Source organism: Podarcis pityusensis (genome assembly GCF_964106645.2).
Source record: "Podarcis pityusensis genome assembly, chromosome: 1".
Taxonomy (NCBI): Eukaryota; Metazoa; Chordata; class Lepidosauria; order Squamata; family Lacertidae; genus Podarcis; species Podarcis pityusensis.
The window spans coordinates 39837692-39857950 of NC_138028.1; the positions used below are offsets into that span (position 1 = coordinate 39837692).

A 20259-nucleotide genomic window follows, 5' to 3' on the forward strand; every position below is an offset into this window, starting at 1 on the left:
CAATTCTCACTTTATAACCACTTTGTAAAAAGGTCACCAGAAATGCTGCTATATGACACCAGCTCTACACGACAGCCGTAATATATGAATAGAAATTTAAAATAAATTTGGGATTTTATTTCTGGCTTAAGATATGTTTTAGTCATACATTCAAGTCTTTCTTCACAACCAAAGAAGCATCATTAAAAAGACTTGAAATTCTAGTTTTTCTGTTCTATTAGAAAATGCCAGAAACCCCAAAAGTGTAACTGATGGAGTGTACATTTCCCCACATGTTGTGGCTCACCACTTAAAAGAAGCACCGTGACTTGCTTCTTCATAGCAGCTGCTCAACTCGCTTCCTACCAGAGCTCTTGACAGGGGTTCTAGTCCTGTGGATTGGATCTTGGATGTGAGTAACGCTATTGACAGGAAGGAAAGCGCTTAAACTGCTAGCAACCTGGTTTTAGCAGCTTCAGTTGTCATATCCAGCACTAGCACCCCCGTGTCAGTGGAGCTCTGTTTAGGAAGGTCCGAGCCTCCTAGCCCAATGAAATTTTATGTTGTACACCATTTGTTGTTTTATGTAAAGCAGTATATACCTGTGTTAAATACAGAAATGGCACAAAGAAACAGCGGGCACGCTGATCAGTCGTGTCTTCTACTGATCAGTCTCCATATAAGTTGTACTTAATTCACCTAGGACTATATGACTTCAGAATGTACTTGTGAAGATGATCCTCTATTTCAGCACTTTCTTCCTGTTGGTGGAAAGTTAGAATGTCAGGGAGCCATTGCAGTTTTCTATGTACAGTCACATCTTTGCTGTGGGAAAATATTCAAATATGCACTCTCTGCTTGCTTTATGAAGTGCTAGTCTTTCTCCCCTTTATCTGTTCCTTTTGCTTTGTATTTTCTTGCAACCTCCATTAAATTTAATAATTATATACTGCCATTATTAATGGTGAAAGCTCCTTGGCTGGATATTTTTTCTCATATAGTGCCAGTTTCACAGGTTCCCCTGATCTAGGGTGGTTTTCAGGGAAGCTCAAGGAGTTGGCTATAGCACAAAAGCCGTATTACCAAGAGAATATTAATTCATTTTAAGTTGGTGCGACTGGTCATCTATCCACAACAAAATATGTACGCTGAGAAGATGCTATAATTACTTTTTTCATTAGATAAGCTTATTTTCATTGCTAGTTCACATGCAACAAACATGCATAATGATAATTATCAGGCTGATAATGAAGTTCATTTGGAAGTTTTTTTTTTTTGCACAGGTGATCTGATTGCTTCCAGATAGCCGTCTTGTCATCTGTTATTCAATGCTTGTAAACTACACCATGTCGGAGATGCATATTAGACATATAGTGGCTGCATTTTAAAAGCCTTTTAAAATGCCTCTGAAAACTTGATATGTGTACCCAAATTTTCCTGAACTGTGTGACTCTTTTCGACAGGGATTGCACAGGAAATGACAATGCACTATTCAATAATAATAATAATAATAATAGAATATTTATAGTTTGGGCATATATTATAGCCACCATGAAAACACAACCCCATGCCAAATTCTACTCATCTCTGCTGAAATGCTAAGCAAAGCTTTTGCCATGGATAGCTGCTATCATCTGGTAATTCTTCACGTCCTTGATTGTGGCTGCCATGATTGTGGCATGGGGAGTCTCAATGCAATGATGTTTGTCCATGCGGTAATGATGTTATGACAAATGGAAGGGAAGATCTCTCTGCAGGGATACAATTTGGGGCAGCATTCCATATGCTCTGACTCTCTCATTAAAAGCGGTGAAAAGCTTGGCCCACTCCCATCCCACACATGTAACCTGTGTCCCATAACAATCTTCCAGTTCAGCTGAGAGAATCCACTACATGGTAATTTTTGCCCAATATGCTATGAGAGCAAGAAGTGCCATTCTCCTACAAGTGATCAATTCACAATATAACAGTTCTCATCCATACTTTGATCATTTGAGGCCCAGATGGGTTTAGTGGCAAGTAGTGTCTCATCAACCATTTTCCCCAAGCCTGCGTAGAGTTCGGCCTCACTATCAGCCTGATGAACTCTAACATATTGGGTCAGGATGCAGCCAGCGTTCCACACATCAGCATTGGTGACCACATGCTTGAGGTGGTAGATGATTTTGTCTACCTTGGCTCCACCATAACCAGCAACTTCACCACCCGACCCTGAGCCGGACAAGTGTATTGGCAAGGCAGTTACAAGAATGGCTCACCTCTCCAAAACACTGACCTCTTCGCACAGGAATTTGTGGGAGGTTCAGTGAATTGGTATTGTATTGGGCCGCTGCCGCTGGATTTGCTTGTTTTGCAGTATTTTGTAGAGTATCTGTTGAGCAGATGCTTTTGTTATGTAAACCAGACTGGGGGTTTTGTATGGAAAATGGTATATAAATTAAAGAAAATAAAGAAATAAAGAAATTCCTTCCCATGGCGATTAAGCTAAACCAGAGCTCTAATAGTCCCGTCCCGTCCCCCCAAATTGTCTGCATTTTGGTGGTCAGAATTATGCTGGTAAGGGGGCGGGGAGGAAAATATTTCTTTTGTACTGATTTGCTTTGGCTATTTTTACATGAACATGTGGATTAAATGTAAAATATAGAATCCTAGGAAATATTTATGGAAATACTAATCCTAGAACAGATTAGCCTGTCTGGCTTCAGTTTAATTATTGTTTAGCATCCTAATTAAGTTAATGGCAATAAATATATTTTAAGCATTTGCAGTATTTATTTGGAAATAGAAACATGTAATGTAGTTTATGCTCAGCATAAGAAAATGGATTGATGTTTAATGGATGGCTTCAGTTTATTAAATATAGCTGCTGTGGTTTTCCATAAGTAGTAGTAGTAGTAGTAGTAGTATGTATGTATGTATGTATTTATTTATTTATTTAGTATACCACCTTTCATCCAAAGATCACAGGACAAGTCACAACATAAAAATACAAAATGATAACACAAAATACATAATAAAACAAAAGAAAACCGATAACTCCCATCCACAAATACATCTACAGTGGACCCTCTAGTTACGTACCACTCTGGATACGTAACTTTCGGGTTACGAACGCGGCAAACCCGGAAGTGTATATTTCTGGGTTTCGCCATGCGCGCATTCGCAGAAGTGCTCAATCGCGCCGTGCGCCGAAGCGGCGCCTCTGCCTACTGACTTTTCAGGTTGCAGATGGACCCCCAGAACAAATTAAATTCGTAGCCGGAGGATCCACTGTAAATGCCCATGGAAATGTTAATCAGCCAAAGGCCTGGTTATAGAGAAACCTTTTCACCTGGCAACCAAAGGTATGTAATGAGGGCGCCAGGCAAGCCTCCCTAGGGAGAGCATTCCACAAACAGGAAGCCACCACAGAAAAGGCCCACTCTCATGTTGCCACTTTTTGGACCTCTCACAGAGGAGGCACATGGAGAAGGGTGTCAGATGATGATCATGGGTCCAGGTCAGTTCATAATTTCAAGAAAATAATTGAAACTCTCCCTGACCACAACTAAGTACTTGCAAATATTTTAATAAGTTCCACCTTTTAAAATACTGTACCAAAATTATTACATTTTGTTTTTAAAGCTATATGCTAGTTTATATTGGTATTATATAGGTGTTCATTTTATTTATTTGGTCAATTGATATCCTGCCCTTCATCAGATTAATGGGGAGGGGTGGTGTTCAACCTTCCGTATTCACTGTAAGGCCTGACATTTTAAGGTAACATTTATTTAATAAATGCTGTAATCAGTCTCCCTTGTGCCTTGGCAAAACAGTGGCATGAACAGAGAAACAACTTTCTGTATTTTAATTCTGTATTACTTTTTGTTTGTTATACCCTTTTTAAAGACAGGGGTGCATTTTCCAATAAAAAGCCTTCTCCAAAGATAAGTGAAAGTACACTGTGGGATTTGAAAAGCAAATTCTGGTGTCTGTGCTGAAATTTCGCTTTAGGTACATGTCATATTCTAGGAAGATGAATATGAGGAATAGGTACTGATCTCACCACATGTCTGCATATGATCAGTATGTGGACATATGATAGATGGAGGGATGGAACAGCTACTGCAGCTTCTCCCTATTGATACAGATTGACTCCACAGGGTTATAGTTTTATACTTTAGTATTTGAGTATTGGAGCTGAGGCGCCAATACTTTGGCCACCTCGTGAGAAGAGAAGACTCCCTGGAAAAGACCCTGATGTTGGGAAAGATTGAGGGCACAAGGAGAAGGGGATGCCAGGGGACGAGATGGTTGGACAGTGTTCTTGAAGCTGCCAGCATGAGTTTGACCAAACTGCGGGAGGCAGTGGAAGACAGGAGTGCCTGGCGTCCTCTGGTCCATGGGGTCACAAAGAGTCAGACACGAGTAAACGACTAAACAACAACAAATTTGAGGAAAGGACCTTCCTTGCCTCCATATGCAACTTTGCTGGGAGACCTCAAATATCTCAAATATTTAAAAGACACTCCTCGGGTGTTATGTTCAGTAAGTTGTGGAATTTCCTTTCCACAGAGGTGTACCTGGCACCACTGATGCAGAAGCTGAGGTTTCAGGGATGAAGGGACATAGAAGATACACAGTTTTACTCAGAGCAGGCCCACGGAAGTTAACCCATTGAAATTAACATTTCACTGAGTCTACTCTGAGTTAAACTTAATTTAACACCACTCATTTTATATGTAGAAAGGCAAGTACAGCATCGTAATGGTTGGTATCCATCTGTCTCGGGAGACACCTCGTTGCACTAGTTCTAGTGTTGATCTTTAAATCCTATGACAACTTGTTTTTTGTGGTGGTGGTTCCTTTGTTACCATTTTCAATGTTAAGCCATTTTGAAATTTAAAGAAAAGCAGAATATAATTATTTAAAATGCTTGTTTGTTTCCATCATCATCATCATCGCCATTTTACTGCAATGTAATACCATTTCCCATGTTTAAAAGAGTGTTATAATTACTCACCTAGTTTCTGAATCATGGCAGTCAAGTGCACAATTGTGCACTGCTTCCATTTTATTGAATTAGATGAATTGTGCATACAAAACTGTGCAGGATTACATCAATTTTGAAAATGGAATGTATTCAGATGTTATTAGTGTTTTCTTAGCATGTTTCACTCCCCCTCCCCCACCCGACAGCTGGTTAGTGACATGTTTACAGCAACACTTACAGTATCATCTTCTTCCTCCACAGCTTCCAAAACTCTTATAAACAGTATGCTGCGGGACCCTTCTCAGATTCCAGATAGAATTCTAGCAAACCAGATCTATCAGGTATTCATCTCTTGGTGGCTGTGCCGTTATCTGCCTAGCAATGTAAAGGATTTTAAACCTCATTTAATTACTGTCATCATAATCTATCACTGAGCTCAGGCAATGCATAAATGGCAATGCAATATTTGTGAAGAGAGCATTTCGCTTTTTAATGGGTTGTTTTTATAGAGAATAAAGAGCATGCAATTTTTGTTTTCCGTGACTAACTCTGAAAAGCTTTTGATAGCCCTTATGAAGAAAAGTAATTACTGTTTTTTAGGATTCTGTTTAACTGTAATAGTTCTGCAGTTGCCCATCACTGTACTACTTTTCTTATTTGTCTGCAGTGTACTGTGAATGACTATTGTTATGGACCGCTGGTGGACTGCATCAAACAGTATCCTTTCTCGTAAAAGTTTAGGTGCACAATTGATGAGCTTAGACTCTGTGGAGGAGACGTGTCTGGCTTTAACCTGACATAAAGTTCTGCTTCACAAAACACATATCATACTCCTCTCTTTTACATTCAATCAACTACAAGAGGGTCATTGCAGACCCTGTCTCTTACACTGTTTAACTAACATCAGATATGCCATATGAAAGTTGTCAGTTCAGTAGATATACATTTCCTGTGCTTAGATGGAATCCTGTTGCTGTTGGTCACATGAAATATGTAATCTTGTATCAAATTATTAGCTGTCATAACTTACATAGTACTATAAAAATTGTTACCTGCTTTGCATTTTCCATTGGACAAACGGTATTTGAAAAAGTGACAATATGTGACTTACCAGTAGCATGTTCTTGCATCTGTCCAAAGTGGACAAATACAGTTCAAGATAACTGATGAACAGAAAGCTTCCTAAAGCCTTATAATTGGAGCTCAGTGCTTCAGACTAGGACTCTGCATAGTACAGTGGTACCTCGGGTTACATACGCTTCAGGTTACAGACTCTGCTAACCCAGAAATAGTGCTTCAGGTTAAGAACTTTGCTTCAGGATGAGAACAGAAATCGGGCTCCGGTGGCGCGGCAGCAGCAGGAGGCCCCGTTAGCTAAAGTGGTGCTTCAGGTTGAGAACAGTTTCAGGTTAAGTACGGACCTCCGGAACGAATTAAGTACTTAACCCGAGGCACCACTGTATTTGAAAGATGATGGTGAACTGAGTTCTTCAATGAAGAGGAGACCTGTAATTCCATTCAAGTCTATAAAATGAAAAATTTCTTACTGTTTGGAGCAAGGATAGGAAACTTGAGGCTCTGCAGATACTGTTGGACTCAGTCAGGGATGATGGGAATTGTAGTCCAACAGCAACTGGAGGGCCATAGGTTCCCCCCAGTCTAGGGGCTATCCCTTTTTATATCACTTGTCCCCTGGATATTATCAGGAAATAATGAGTTTTAGGATGGTAAAAAAATTGTATGCCAACCCCAGGTGAGATCTCCGCCCAAGTTTTATTTGTATAATAATTTTTAAATTGGTACTACCTTTCTAAAAAGCTCAAAAAATCCAAATTGAAAACATAAACAGGTAATTTTCAAAGCATGGTAAAATCAAAGTGAAGCAGCAGCAGCAAATTCTATCTGGTTTCCTATATCAGGTGTACTCGGGATGGCTCTCCCCACAAAATGGTCTGGTTCACATAGCATGATCAGACAGTGGGTTGTGGTTTGTGGTTAGTGAGGAGAGAGCTTAACCACAAGCCCCAGTTTGGACGACAAACTAAGCCAAAGTTTGGCTTAGCTCAGCATAGCAAAAAGGACCAGAGAAGTGCAAAGCAGCTATGAGCCAGGAACCTGCACATCCACATAGTCCTGCTAAGCCATATTGTAACGTGCAGGTCAGTTCTCTAGGGCATCCGGGATATCTCCTCATTTGGGCAACTGGGCAGTATGCTGCTTCCTAATAGAAGGGGTGCCTAATGAAGGCTCTGTGGGGACCATGCTGAGCCTTTTTCAGCTGCTACTCTTTGAAGGTTCCATGGTAGCCATAGGGAGACTTGCCCCTGCCTCCCTGATGCTTACTACATAACATCCAGGGCTAGGGAGCACCAGGGCTTTGGTCTCTGCCAATGCAACATCTCCACAACTGTGTGTGCAAATCAGTCCCACATAGCACTTAGTGGGGTGAAGTAGGTAAAGTGGTACCTCAGGTTAAGTACTTAATTCGTTCCGGAGGTCCGTACTTAACCTGAAACTGTTCTTAACCTGAAGCACCACTTTAGCTAATGGGGCCTCCTGCTGCCGCCGCGCCACCGGAGCACGATTTCTGTTCTCATCCTGAAGCAAAATTCTTAACCTGAAGCATTATTTCTGGGTTAGCGGAGTCTGTAAACTGAAGCGTATGTAACCTGAAGCGTATGTAACCTGAGGTACTGTAATTAATTCTGCCCTGCTCCATTGCTCTTCCCGCAAGCTACTGCTTTGCACATAGCTCTGGCATTAGATATTGGGGTTCTAGTTAAAAACAAAGTAGATCCTGTGACCTGAGGTCTACCTACTTGCATAAAACAAAAATAAAATACCTCAGAGAACTCTTTGAGAGCGGCAAAGTGCCTTCCATAGTGCCTTTGAGAGAGATTAATGAGGAACAGCACAGCTGCCTATATGCCTGAAACCTCCCATCTACTGTTCTACATGGCTTGGTTATATGTAGGAACATTTAATTCAGTGTTGCAAAATATGCACCTGGGCCTGCTCACAAGTCACAAATTAAATAATAGAATTCAGATCCCTATTCAATCATAAAGGTCACTTAGTGGGCTCACACCCAATCCTGTTTTGAACAATTCCCCCGCCTCACACAGCACTCCATCCCCATATGTTTCAAAAGGTCCTCACAAGCCTCTGGAGAGGTTTTGCAGGGGTAGATGCTGGAGTAGATTATCAGGAAACTTTGTTTCCATTAACTTATTTTGGGAACCCCAGAGGAGGCAGTGAGAATCCTTCTGTGCTACATAAATTGCTTTATTAGCATGGTACATTAGTGCAGGATTGTGCAGCCATTCTGAGCTACATCTTGTTCTAGCCCTGACCATTGCACAGGGTGAAAAAACAATGCTCTTGAGAAAACTCTAATACAGTAGCAGTTTATAGGATTAGTTAAATGATATTTGCTATATGGTATTTTATGCACATTGTAGATCGTCATAATTTCTGATCAGTTTTCACAGAACACCATGGTAATAGTTTTTTTTTAAAAAAATTGTCAGCCATGGGACAGGTTGCATTATCCCAGACTGTGTAGGAAGGCATTATTTGTGAATATATGTTTTTGAATTTCTCTGCAACGCTGACCTCATTTACCTGAGTCCATTGAATGGAATAGTACCGGTACTTCCTTCTGAACAGACCTGGTTAGGGTTGCAACCCTACACCTAGGGAAGTGGGGTTAGGCTTGCAGCCTTAGTTGTTAATTTTAAGGCATACAGAGTAGCTTTAAATCAATTTAAAGTTAAGGTTTTAAAAGCATAATGTCTTCTAAGGATTGCATATTGATTTTAAATACAACTATCTAATTATATATGCATGGACTAAAGAATGAAGTCAACCTCTTTGTAAATGCCAGGAGGCTATTTTTCAGTAATAGTTTGGCTGCTTACGGGAAACTAGACTGCTGGATTGCATGAGTAGAAAATGGCTTGTGAGGTTATTTACAAGTTTTGCCCCATGATCAGTGCCATACATTAATAACAGGTATTACAGTAGGCCAAGTCTAAGTGTTTCTGCTTATGTACATTATAAATTTTGTTCTTAGAATTTATCTTACATTTTTTTGTGATCATTCATTTTCTTTCTTTGGCTCTGTCATTATATTAGAGTTTAATGCAGTACATGATTTCCATTGTAATGTTATATTTGTGTGATGCTGTTTCTTCTTATTCTTTTTGTATTCCAGCTGTTATTCCTTCTAGAAATTAGAGATTAATAAGAATGGGAAATCCATTTATAGTTAAAATGTTTTAAAAACATCTGTGAAGTAAATTCATCAGCTGATAGTTTATTCATAATTATAAATTGCTTTTTCTCTCACGATATAACAAAGGTTGGTAGCAGTGCAGAGATATATTCTATGATAACTTCCATAATGAAACAGTTTTCAAATGAATGTATAGAAAGAAGAGGTCCATATTTCTTGCTGAATTTCTCAGTGGCTTTCAATACAATGAAGCACAGTGTCCTACTAGGCTGGCTCTTTGGTGTGGGAATGGAATGCATAGCATTATGGTGATTCCATTTCTACATAAAGATTGGGTAGAAAGGATGGCACTGGGAGAAATCTATATGAGACTCCTGGGTGAGGTCATAAGGGGTTTGGGAGTTGGGCAGCATCAGTATGCAGTATTTCTCATTGGCATCTGAGACTATGCAGGTTCTAACTGTTCTCTGACCACTGTCCATTTTGATGGGTTGGATGTGGGCTAACGGAACTAAATTGTGAGGGGACTGAACTTCTGTGACTAGTGGTTTCTGTGTTCAGGAATTAGATAGACAACCTGTTTTCACGCTCCTAATCAAGGAGCATGTTTGTAGTTGGGAGACACTCTTTGATTCGACTTAACTCACTGGAAACTTAGGTGTCTGCAGTGGTACGGAGTGCCTTCTCTCAACTATGACTGGTTTATTAGCTACAACGGTTCCTAGACAGCGATAGCCTGATCACAGTAATTTATGGTCTGGTTACCTCCCATTCAGATTATATCATTTGGAGTACTATTGAAGATTGTTTCTCGGGCAAAATGTATCTGCTTGGCTTTTGAATGGAGCCACTAGCTGGCTTCTAAGTGGTTTACAACTATAAAAATCAACACATAATTAAAATATGCATTAACAATTGGGTGCTAATACTCCCATAATTAAAATGTACAATAAAAGCAACCATTAAAAAGCATAACAAAACAGTTAAAACAAATAGCAGAAGCAAAGTAGAATCAGAAGTTCAGCTCAGGGAAATTATTAGACCCTGCTCTCATTTGAACCTAAATATTTATGTGTGATTTTAACTAATACAGACTTCTTATTTTGCCAAAGTTATTGTTAGCTACCCTCAGAGCTTTGGATTAAGGTTAGGATATATTTTAAATAAATAATATATTGGCATTCTTTGTGTGGCCCACTAATGCTTCTTTCTCTTTCTACTTTGTGGATTAAAAACGGCTTCAGGGGGGCGGGGAATTGGAATCATTCCACCAAAGCTAGTCAGTATTCACTGCTGCATAACTGTATTCAGCGTCATATAATTCTAAAACTGAATTTTATTTCAAACACTATGCCTTTCCTTCCTTGATGGAAAAAAATCAGTGCAGTTGGACATGAGCATGAAGTCTTATTGCAAGAAATGCTTTTGGAGAAAAATATATCTTTTTTAGGTAAGATTTTATATTTTAATCTAGTACCTAAACATTCCACATCTCAGTAGCTTTTCCAAAAGAGGTCTCCATAGATATCCTGTATTAGGTAGTAAAGAGAGGCTAAGAAATGATTGATGTGGTACATGTTATCTTTTATTGATTTAGACTTGAGCAGGAACTCAGTTACCTAATACCCCATACTGCACGGGCACAAGCTAGCAATTAATATTTTATAGAATAAGTAGCTGGGAAAAATGCTTTAATATCAGCTGCTGTATTACTTTTGGTGTCATGAGATATTAGCCATAATCTAGGTCTTAGGAGACTCAGTAGGAAGCATAAGCAATATTAGCTGCATAATGCTTCATGTATTAAAAAGAAAACAACCACCACCATACAGGAGGAATTCACTGGTTTCCTTAGAAGCATGTTTATTTCCTCATATTTTTGAACAAGTATATTAAGCCTTCTTGCATTATCTCTAATCTGAACAATGCAAACTGTTAACCTTTATAAGAATATTATTGCTGTTCATTGTAGAAGTATCACTTTAATTTTTTGCAGTTAACACTTGCTTAATGCAGTTCTTATTACAGTGGTACCACAGGTTACATACGCTTCAGATTACATACGCTTCAGGTTACAGACTCCACTAACCCAGAAATAGTGCTTCAGGTTAAGAATTTTGCTTCAGGATGAGAACAGAAATCGTGTTCCGGTGGCGTGGCGGCAGCGGGAGGCCCCATTAGCTAAAGTGGTGCTTCAAGTTAAGAACAGTTTCAGGTTAAGAACAGACCTCTGGAACGAATTAAGTACTTAACCCGAGGTACCACTGTAGTTAAATAATCATTGGACTTCCCTAGAAAGCATGATCTCACTCTTTGGATTTTGTTGTGTTGATTGGTAAATACTCAATGCACGAAAGTTGTTGTTTTTCATCTAGAAAGGCTTAGCCAAAAGTGAGATCCCCACCTACTACAGTAGTAATGTTATTTAAAAAATAATTAATAATTAAATAAATATTTTACATACTTTTTATATCTATTAAGATATTATTGATGGAGTTTACATCAGTGCTCAATACATGTTATGATTTGAGCATACTAGTAGACCATAACAGAATACTATTTTCAAATACTAGAAAGCCACTGTAGTGTGTCTTCCACTTAGAGAATCAATACTTGAAGAGTTTTTTTCCTAAGCATTCTTCAAAAATTGACATTCATAAATATCAAAAGCACTTTTCAGAATCAGGTGAATTCTAGTAGCCTGTGATAGAATACAAGATGTACCACTTCAAACCTCAAGTAAATTTTGCAGATTTGAGGAAATGCCAAAGTCTCAGGCTTGAATACCCCATCCTCCTTCTTCATTCACAAGGGTAAAAAGTTAAAGCTTCCATTTGCAGTTTGAAACAAGCAACAGTTTCCTGTTGCATTTAAATCCAGAAAAGTGTCATTTTATCCAATCACAGCGAATCATAACAAACCAGGGTCTCATGATTTCTCATATTTTGATTAACTATTGTTGCTAGTCAGCCTTGAATCATGGTTTGCTGTTGGCTTGCTGATTTGTTAGGGAGAAAGTGATCCCAGATTCAGACACAACGCTAAGCTATCCCCTTCCTGGTTTGTTTTCCCAGAAAAGAAAAGAAGAAAAATGAGAATGATTAGTTTACATGTACCATCATACAGCTCATGCATGGTATTGTTTATTAAGCGAAGAACCTTGGCTTTCTGCTGTGTATGAACACAGCTGATGGGAAACTTCAGTGTAGTGCAAACTGCAAAAAAAGAAGCTTTTAATTTCCATCCCCTTGCATATAAGTAAAGGGGAGGGTGAAGCACTGGCAGACTTTGGGCTCTCAAATTTCAGCAGCACTCTGTGCGATGCTAAAATTCAGCATGTCCCTCCTGTTTCTCATGCTCCATCTACACTCCCCTGCAGCATGGCACCCAGTACCAATTGCACTAACCTAAATCCATCTCTGGGTGAAACATGTGAACCCAAGGCTTGCCGCAGCTCATCCTCAAAGTGAAAAGTCACAATTTCCCATTATGTTTGAACTTGGACGTCGTGTCTGTCTATGTGCCACTGGAATGTGATAGCTCAATGCTAGATAGTTCAACATGGAAGCAAATTAAGAGGCTAGAATAACTTCTGTGTCCTATAATAACTTTTAAGTGATTTGATTTTATACTCATTTCCACCCAACGTATAAATTGAGCGGAAAGTACAGCATGTCTTCATTGTGATAACACTAGCTATTTCTTAAAGTTACTTTCAGGGAGATCCAATCAACTGAAATATTTTATTTTGAATATTTTTCAGTAACAAAGTACTGTATGACAGGTTGAATTAATGATGTTTATAATGAAGACATAAAAATGCAGAGATGACAAAGAAGCATTTTTATATTCATGTATCAGGTTTGCTAAGAAGGTTCATTTAATCTGACACAGCATTGCACGCGTAAGAAGGATATGTATGAGTGCATTAGTAATTCTTGTACCTCCGTTCAAAAGAAAATTAATTATTCTGCTATCTGTTTAAAAGAATAATACTATTGTTTATAATATTTATTCTCTTTATAGCTGAAGATCAGTTACGTGCGAAAGGTTATGACAAAACACCAGACTTCATATTGGAGGTGCCAGTCGGTGAGTCCATGAGGTTTTTAAGCTTTGGTGGGTGAATCTGTTTATACTGAAAAGCTAATGTTCTTAAAGGTATTATGGGAGACACAGGATAATCATAACACTCTGTTAGATATTCACAGTAATGAAACAATGCCTGTAATAATTACGGAGCGGGAGGGAGGGATAAAAAAACTTAGATCCCAGACTGACCTAAGACCCTGATCCATAAGTAAACCTGTTATAGAAACATGTCATAGAAGCATCTGGATTTATTCAAATGTGTAAGCTGTTGACCTGAGACAAATATTTTAAAATCTGCTTTATCCTCAGTCATTGCAAAAGCTAAAATACTGTTCCTCCATGAGACAAACTTTAACCATAATTTGTCAGACTTCTTGCCACTCCTAATGCCCCAGTTGCGAATGCACGTTAGCTGCCATGGTGCAAATGATAGATTGCGTCATGGGAGCTAAAGAGGCATCCTGCAAATGGTAATTAGGTCAAAGACATCCAGCTGTGCCCCACTTACTGAAAGTCCCAACACTGCTGCAGTGTGTGTGTTTGTGTGTTGCTACACAGTGGTCCATTTGACAAGGCTGTGACAGATGAAAAATACACACAGAAAAATCTTGGCATATACAAGTTTAGCAGGTGTGCTAAGCACCTGCATTGGTCTTGCAACTGAATTAGAACTACATCATGGATTTGACGTAGCACTTGACTTCTAGCCCTTGCTATGCCAGAATTGCACAAAAGAGCAATTTTTAAAAAATCATTGTAGAAAAATATACGTGCCACTCAGTGCAAGGAAACCTGAGGTCCATTGTGGGCTTGCATGCATGTATTTGTTTACCTGTGCCCATGCACCTTTTTAAAAATCTCATCTTGCTTTTGAAATACAATTTATTTTAGTATATCAAAAGAATGGAAAATTACTACCCCCCTCCAACCTCACAATGTCTTATGATAGCAGTGTCTCACACCGAATGTAACTGACCTGTAGAAAGGACACTATGAATTGAAAACAGAGATGTTGTATGTACCCTTGTTAACCATGAAAATCCTTTAATAAAAACAACTATAAAAAGAGCAGTACCATACCACACCAAAAAGTGTGCTGCTCCAAGCCAAGCGGGGATTCAGACTTGCGCACATGGAAAGCTGCCACTTCCATCGGAAGGTTTTTCCTAATGTTTAGTCAGGATCTCCTTGAATCCATTGGTTCAGATCCCAACTTCTAGAGCAGCAGAAAAGAAGCTTGTTCCCTCTTCCATGTAACAGCCCTTCAGATATTTGAAAATAGTTATCATATCACCTCTAGCAACATCTGGAGGTGCGTAGGTTTCCCAATCTTGTGGTACAACATGGTACAGCAATATTGTGCCCATGTTTCTGCTTTTCCCATGCAAGCTTCACAGTCTCTGTATTTCCCCTAACACTTCATTAGGGACACAATACCCAGTTATTCTGCCCATAAATAATTGAACCTTTAAAGATGCAAGCACACTGAAAAGATTGAGTGACTGTGTTTTTCAGTATGGTTTAAAACTGAGGAAGCCTTGCATAACAGTAATTTGTGTTAGATTATTCTTAAGATATAGTCATTTACTGTGATTTAAGAATTTGTAAGGATTTGGGTTCATTTTAAAATGTATTATCCCCCCCCCCCCCTTTTAGCTGTGGAAGGTCATATCATTCATTGGATTGAAAGCAAAGCCTCTTTTGGAGATGAGTGTAGCCACCAAGCCTATCTACACGACCAGTTCTGGAGTTACTGGAACAGGTAGATTCTTTCTTTCTTTCTTTCTTTCTTTCTTTCTTTCTTTCTTTCTTTCTTTCTTTCTTGTTATTTAAACTGTAGGCCATATGTACATTATTGCTATTTGTCTGGAAGAAAAGAAAGAATGTTGACATGAAATGGATGTCCCCTCGGCAAGCAGCCACTTCTCTGAGCAGCTCCTGCTTATGGGCCCCGGCATTTTTCGTTGCATAAGCATAGTATGTTTGCTGTAGTATTAACGACTGAGATCCTGAGGCATCTTGGGACTGGGCAAGCACTGGTGGGGGTTCACAGTGTAGCAGCCTATAGCACACAGCACTAGAAAGCTCTACCACCTCAGCTTGGGTAAAGAAGTGCAAGAACATGTCCCTTACCTATGATCTGAATTTGGCCTCTTAATATTACACACACCCTTTTAAAGGTAAAATTCATGGCGTCTTTGTGAGAGCCAGTGGTTAAGAGCGGTAGTCTCGTAATCTGGGGAACCGGGTTCGCGTCTCCGCTCCTCCATATGCAGCTGCTGGGTGACCTTGAGCTAGTCACACTTCTCTGAAGTCTCTTAGCCCCACTCACCTCACAGAGTGTTTGTTGTGGGGGAAGAAGGGAAAGGAGAATGTTAGCCGCTTTGAGACTCCTTCGGGTAGTGATAAAGCGGGATATTAAATCCAAACTCTTCTTCTTCTTCTTTGTGGGAAGCACTTCAGTTCTTGCAAGTCGGGTCACACAAGTACTCACTTTTGTACCCTCCAAAATAGAATAGGATATATTGCAGAGAGCTGTAGTAGGTGGCGGGGATCCATGACTTGTAGTGGCCAAAGGCCTTTCCACTCGGGCAAGGTCACCATTAGATAAAGTCCATCCTCTGAAGGTGCCTTTGTTCATCTTCAATGGCAGGCACTTATTATCAATGCTGTTTTTCTATTTAAAAAAAAAAGAGGTGCCAGAGCTCACTATGAACCTTCCCTTATTCTCTTAGAATAGCAATGGTGCCCACATGAGAGGTGCCAGAGATGAGCTCCAGTGATCTCCAGCTGAAAAAAAAGCCTGCTTATTATTAAAATTAAAACTATTAAACTTCCCTTGAAAATTCATTTCTGCAGGCATTCAAACACGTGTTCCCTCTCTCTTGCCAAGCCTGTGATCCCAAAGTAACTGCTACACTGAAACCTTTTGTGTCCTACTGTTTCTGCCTTTTTCTTCTTCCAGGCTTTCCCCAGTTATTTCACAGAGGTACACCCCACTGATAGAAGAAATATATCTTAACCTACCAAGCTGCCATGTTTGAACCATTTGAGAGATACCTGTGCTGAATCTATAAAGCCGATACATTTATTCTGAGTTAAACCAGTAGCCTGCCTAGCAGATCTCAGAGTCTCCAGCACTGACTCTTTCGTAGCCCTGCTACCTGTGCTCATTTTATGTGGAGATGTCATGGATGGAACGTAGGGCCATTTGATGCAATGCCCACTTGCTCTGCCCCTGTACTGTGGCCACTCCTGAGTGCATTTTTGCTCTGTAAGATGGCAAAAAATTGCTCTGGGTTTGGTAAAATATTAAAAGTACATGAAAATCTAATTTGTTTAATTATATAGTTGAATTCCAACCTAAAGCTGTGCACTTGCATATTTTGCTGTAATATACTAATGAGTAAACTAGTACTATCAAGAGACAGATTAATTAATAATTAGTAACTTCACTGTCAATTATGACTTACAGTAAGTAAGGATGCAGTCAGTTTACTATTTCCATTGTTTGCAAATCTGGCTGTCGTGTCTCTAGACTATGTTTTAGTGAGTCCCAGGAGAAACCTTGACGCTGTTATTATCGGAAGTAACTTTGCTACGTTTGAAGAAGGCACTAACAAAATGTCTTCTTTGACACTGATATTAGAATAATGATAATTCTACATAATGAGAGTAGCATTTCTTCTACACTCTTTGAATATGAATAGCAAACCTTCCATCTACTGAAATCTTTCACTATTTAATTGTAATCTAAATGTCTTTAGTACTCTGCACACACTCCTATTGATTAAATAGGAAAGTTCCTATTTAGTCAATAGGAGTGTTCAAAATTTTCCTAGTGTGTTCATTGCTAATCAACACACCCAAAGTTCCTTTCTAGAAATGGCACACACCAAGTGATCCTAAATCCTCACTCAGAAGTTACACTGAGATTAAGGTGACCAGTACTCCATACTAAGTGTGCTTAGAATAGCACAGTCCTATACATACATAGGCACCAGGCAAAAACAACCCTCTTCTCCCAAGCCTTTGCCTAATTATACAATCTATGGATTGTTATTTGGTGTATATTTGGGGGCTTTTATATTGTAAACCGCCCTGTGATCTTCTGAAGAAGGGTGATGTAGACATATAATAATAAAATAATTCATGTCTGCGCATAATGTTCAGTGGGTCTACTCTCAAGTTGCAGCCTAAATTGCACCTGGTGAAGATAAAAAAGTATAATGTTCTAAAAACAACTTTGTCAAAGAGAGTAAAACTTAAATTCCATTTTAACTTGCGTCTGTTAAATACCATTTATCACACGTGCAAAAAGATGTCAGGAAGACGAAGTTATTTAACGTACAGTACTGAGTATTTTGATAATAATGTTATCAGTTGATACGTTGAGGTAAAGTTAAATTGTTTGGTAATGTTTGGAAAAGGAAGACATCCTTTCCCTAGCACAATGTCAATATCTAGCAGTTTAGGGGCTTAAAAAGTTGTATTGGTGAAATGAAACACAGTGGCTCAACAAACGGACTTAGTGGAAACCTTGGGAGTTGCATTCGTCAAGCATCTAGGAAAACTGTTCATGCATACCCAGTATCCAAAGCTTCATTGGCAGCCAATACACAAAGAACTGAAAGGTCATTCTTCTTCCTGCAGTATGATGGTTTGTTGACATATTTTGACACACTGGTACAATACTGAAAGGTTTTGACCTTATTCCAACACTCAGGGATTTAGGATTGCTTAAGCCTTCTAGTGCTTATGGAATTTCACAAATTCCACAATTCTCTCTTCCTCTCTTATCTCCCATGCCTGTCCTAGCATTAGTTAACTTGTTTCAGAAATGGGCTTGAATGAATTTAGAGTCATGAATTACTGTCATTTTTCATTCTGGCTATCATTGTCAGGTGGGGGGGGGAATTATTATGAGTCTACGCAGAGCAATAAAAAGTAGTGAATTTTAATTTTCTCACAGGAACCTTGTTATCCTAAAGGCCTTCAAAGGAGCCCTGTAAAATGTTTGTGAACAGAAAGTTGTATATTTGTTTAAAGCTTATGTGTAAGCTGTGTATTTTTCTTTCAATCAATCCTATGCATACTTTCCTGGGACTGTCTCCTTTAATTCAGTAGGATTTCTGATTGTGCAGAGGATTCTGCTGTTAACGGATAATTTTTCCAAAGTAAGTAGCATAAAGCATCTTTAGTCTGAAGGAATAAATTTTTAGTGTTTGGATAATAGCCTAATCTTCAGAATTCTAAAGTTTGTGATATCAGTACAGTATGTTATGATAGTGTTCTTTTTCTTTGCAGTAAAAAAATCAGCAGTGGTGGCAACACAGTAAGAATAAAGTCACATAAAGTGCAATTAAGATTACATTAGCTAGTAAATTTCACTTTGGGGAAAATGTTTTCCATATTGAGCATTTTAGTAGTACACCAGATTTAGACAATCTTTTATAAATGTTTTTGAGGCTGTTCTGTTTTTCTGTGCTTTTTCTAAAAGTAAACAGAGTACTATGATCTTTCATTGTTTGAATTATATTTCTTTATATTTTTCCTCTAATCTTTCAAATATTGTTGCATCATTGGAGGCTATTCCATAATACAGACAGAGCGCTTTCAGCTTCCATCTATATTACTGCAAGGCATCAGCTCCAATTTCCTTGGTATTTCTCATTCAGATTAGACAAGCATCTAGGCTTACGTACGATAAGAGCTGACAGCATAGATCCTGCTATGTTTGCCAAAGGCCTGGTCACAGACACTCCACTATGTCAAAGAATGTCAGCCCCCACAGACCTTACCTTTCAGAACTCCTTGTAATTTTTAATTGACATTTACATCTGACATTTTGAATGTACATGTTATTGTTGAGTCTTTATCTACATATGAATGGTAGAAACATTTTCTGAACAGAACCAAAACATTTTTTAAAATTATTATTTAAGAAGGTTGCTTTGCTTGCTGAAACTCAGGCCTAGCTACATTTCCTCTTCCATTGTGTAATTTTTATGAGTACTTTGCTAATCAAATTACGAAGCTTTTGCTGTGTGTGTAAAGAAAGAAGTTAAAAGTAATTGACAAAAATAGAATCATCTTACTTTAGGACATACTAGCCATACAGTCGTGCGGCAAGAATCTATTTTAAAACATTAGCTACATTATTTGGGATATTTTAAAATGTAGTACACAAAATGACATATTCATAAGTATTCCAAACCCCATTTAAAGCATAATAATTTGAGGGGGGACTTTTAAATCCTTCTTTATTCTATGCCATGTAATATTTTTCTGCATGCATTTTCCAAATGGAAGTTTTAATTTAATTTTTTTTAAAAAAAATTTAAATTAAATGAATAAGGGTAATTATCCTAAATCGGAATAAGGAAGTTCAGTTGCTCATAAATGTCAATAAGCAAAGAACTAACAGAAGTGGTTTGTCACAAACGATCCTGCTTTTCTTCTAATTAGTTCATTTACATTTTACAAATTAACAGTAAATTTCAGATAGAAGATATTCCAGCAGCATACTATAGCATTACTGACCTGTATTTGTATCTGCCAAATTTAAGTTAATTAGAAATGTAGATGCTGTTTGTTTTATCTGTCACAAAGCTCATCTTTAAAAAAAGGCTAGACACACTCCCCCCTCCAACATTTATCATCTAAATAATAGTCTTCCCAAGATGGCAGCCTCATAATAAACTCTTTTCAGTGGAGTGATGGGTAATGAAGCTTGCTTGTGAAGGAAGCGAAAAATGTTGTCTAGCCAAATGCATGAATATGATGGCTGGAGAATCAGTGGACTTTCTCAGTCATCAATCTTTTTAGTAGCCTCTTACACATCTGAATATTTTGATAGATGATCTAATAATTGAGTTATCTATCTTTCTAACTATCAGAGTTGTATAAAAATTATTCTCACATTCTACTGAATATTAACTATATTAGACATCCAGTAAATTTTTCAAAAAAAGAA

The 20259-nt window shown here is 38.5% G+C and overlaps 1 protein-coding gene across 6 annotated transcripts in view; it reads left to right on the forward strand.

The window, feature by feature from the left end:
- CDIN1 (CDAN1 interacting nuclease 1) overlaps positions 1-20259 on the forward strand; it is a 128256-nt gene that overhangs the window by 66628 nt on the left and 41369 nt on the right. For 4 of the 6 annotated variants that reach the window (XM_080979299.1, XM_080979302.1, XM_080979301.1 and 1 more), the window contains 5 exons: positions 5216-5295; positions 5622-5671; positions 10574-10641; positions 13218-13283; positions 14940-15045. In XM_080979299.1, coding sequence (XP_080835425.1) covers positions 5216-5295; positions 5622-5671; positions 10574-10641; positions 13218-13283; positions 14940-15045 — 370 coding nt within the window. Of the gene's footprint in view, positions 1-5215; positions 5296-5621; positions 5672-10573; positions 10642-13217; positions 13284-14939; positions 15046-16018; positions 16163-16248; positions 18461-20259 lie in introns of those variants that run through there. The other 2 variants (XR_013978983.1, XM_080979300.1) reach the window with 2 other exon arrangements.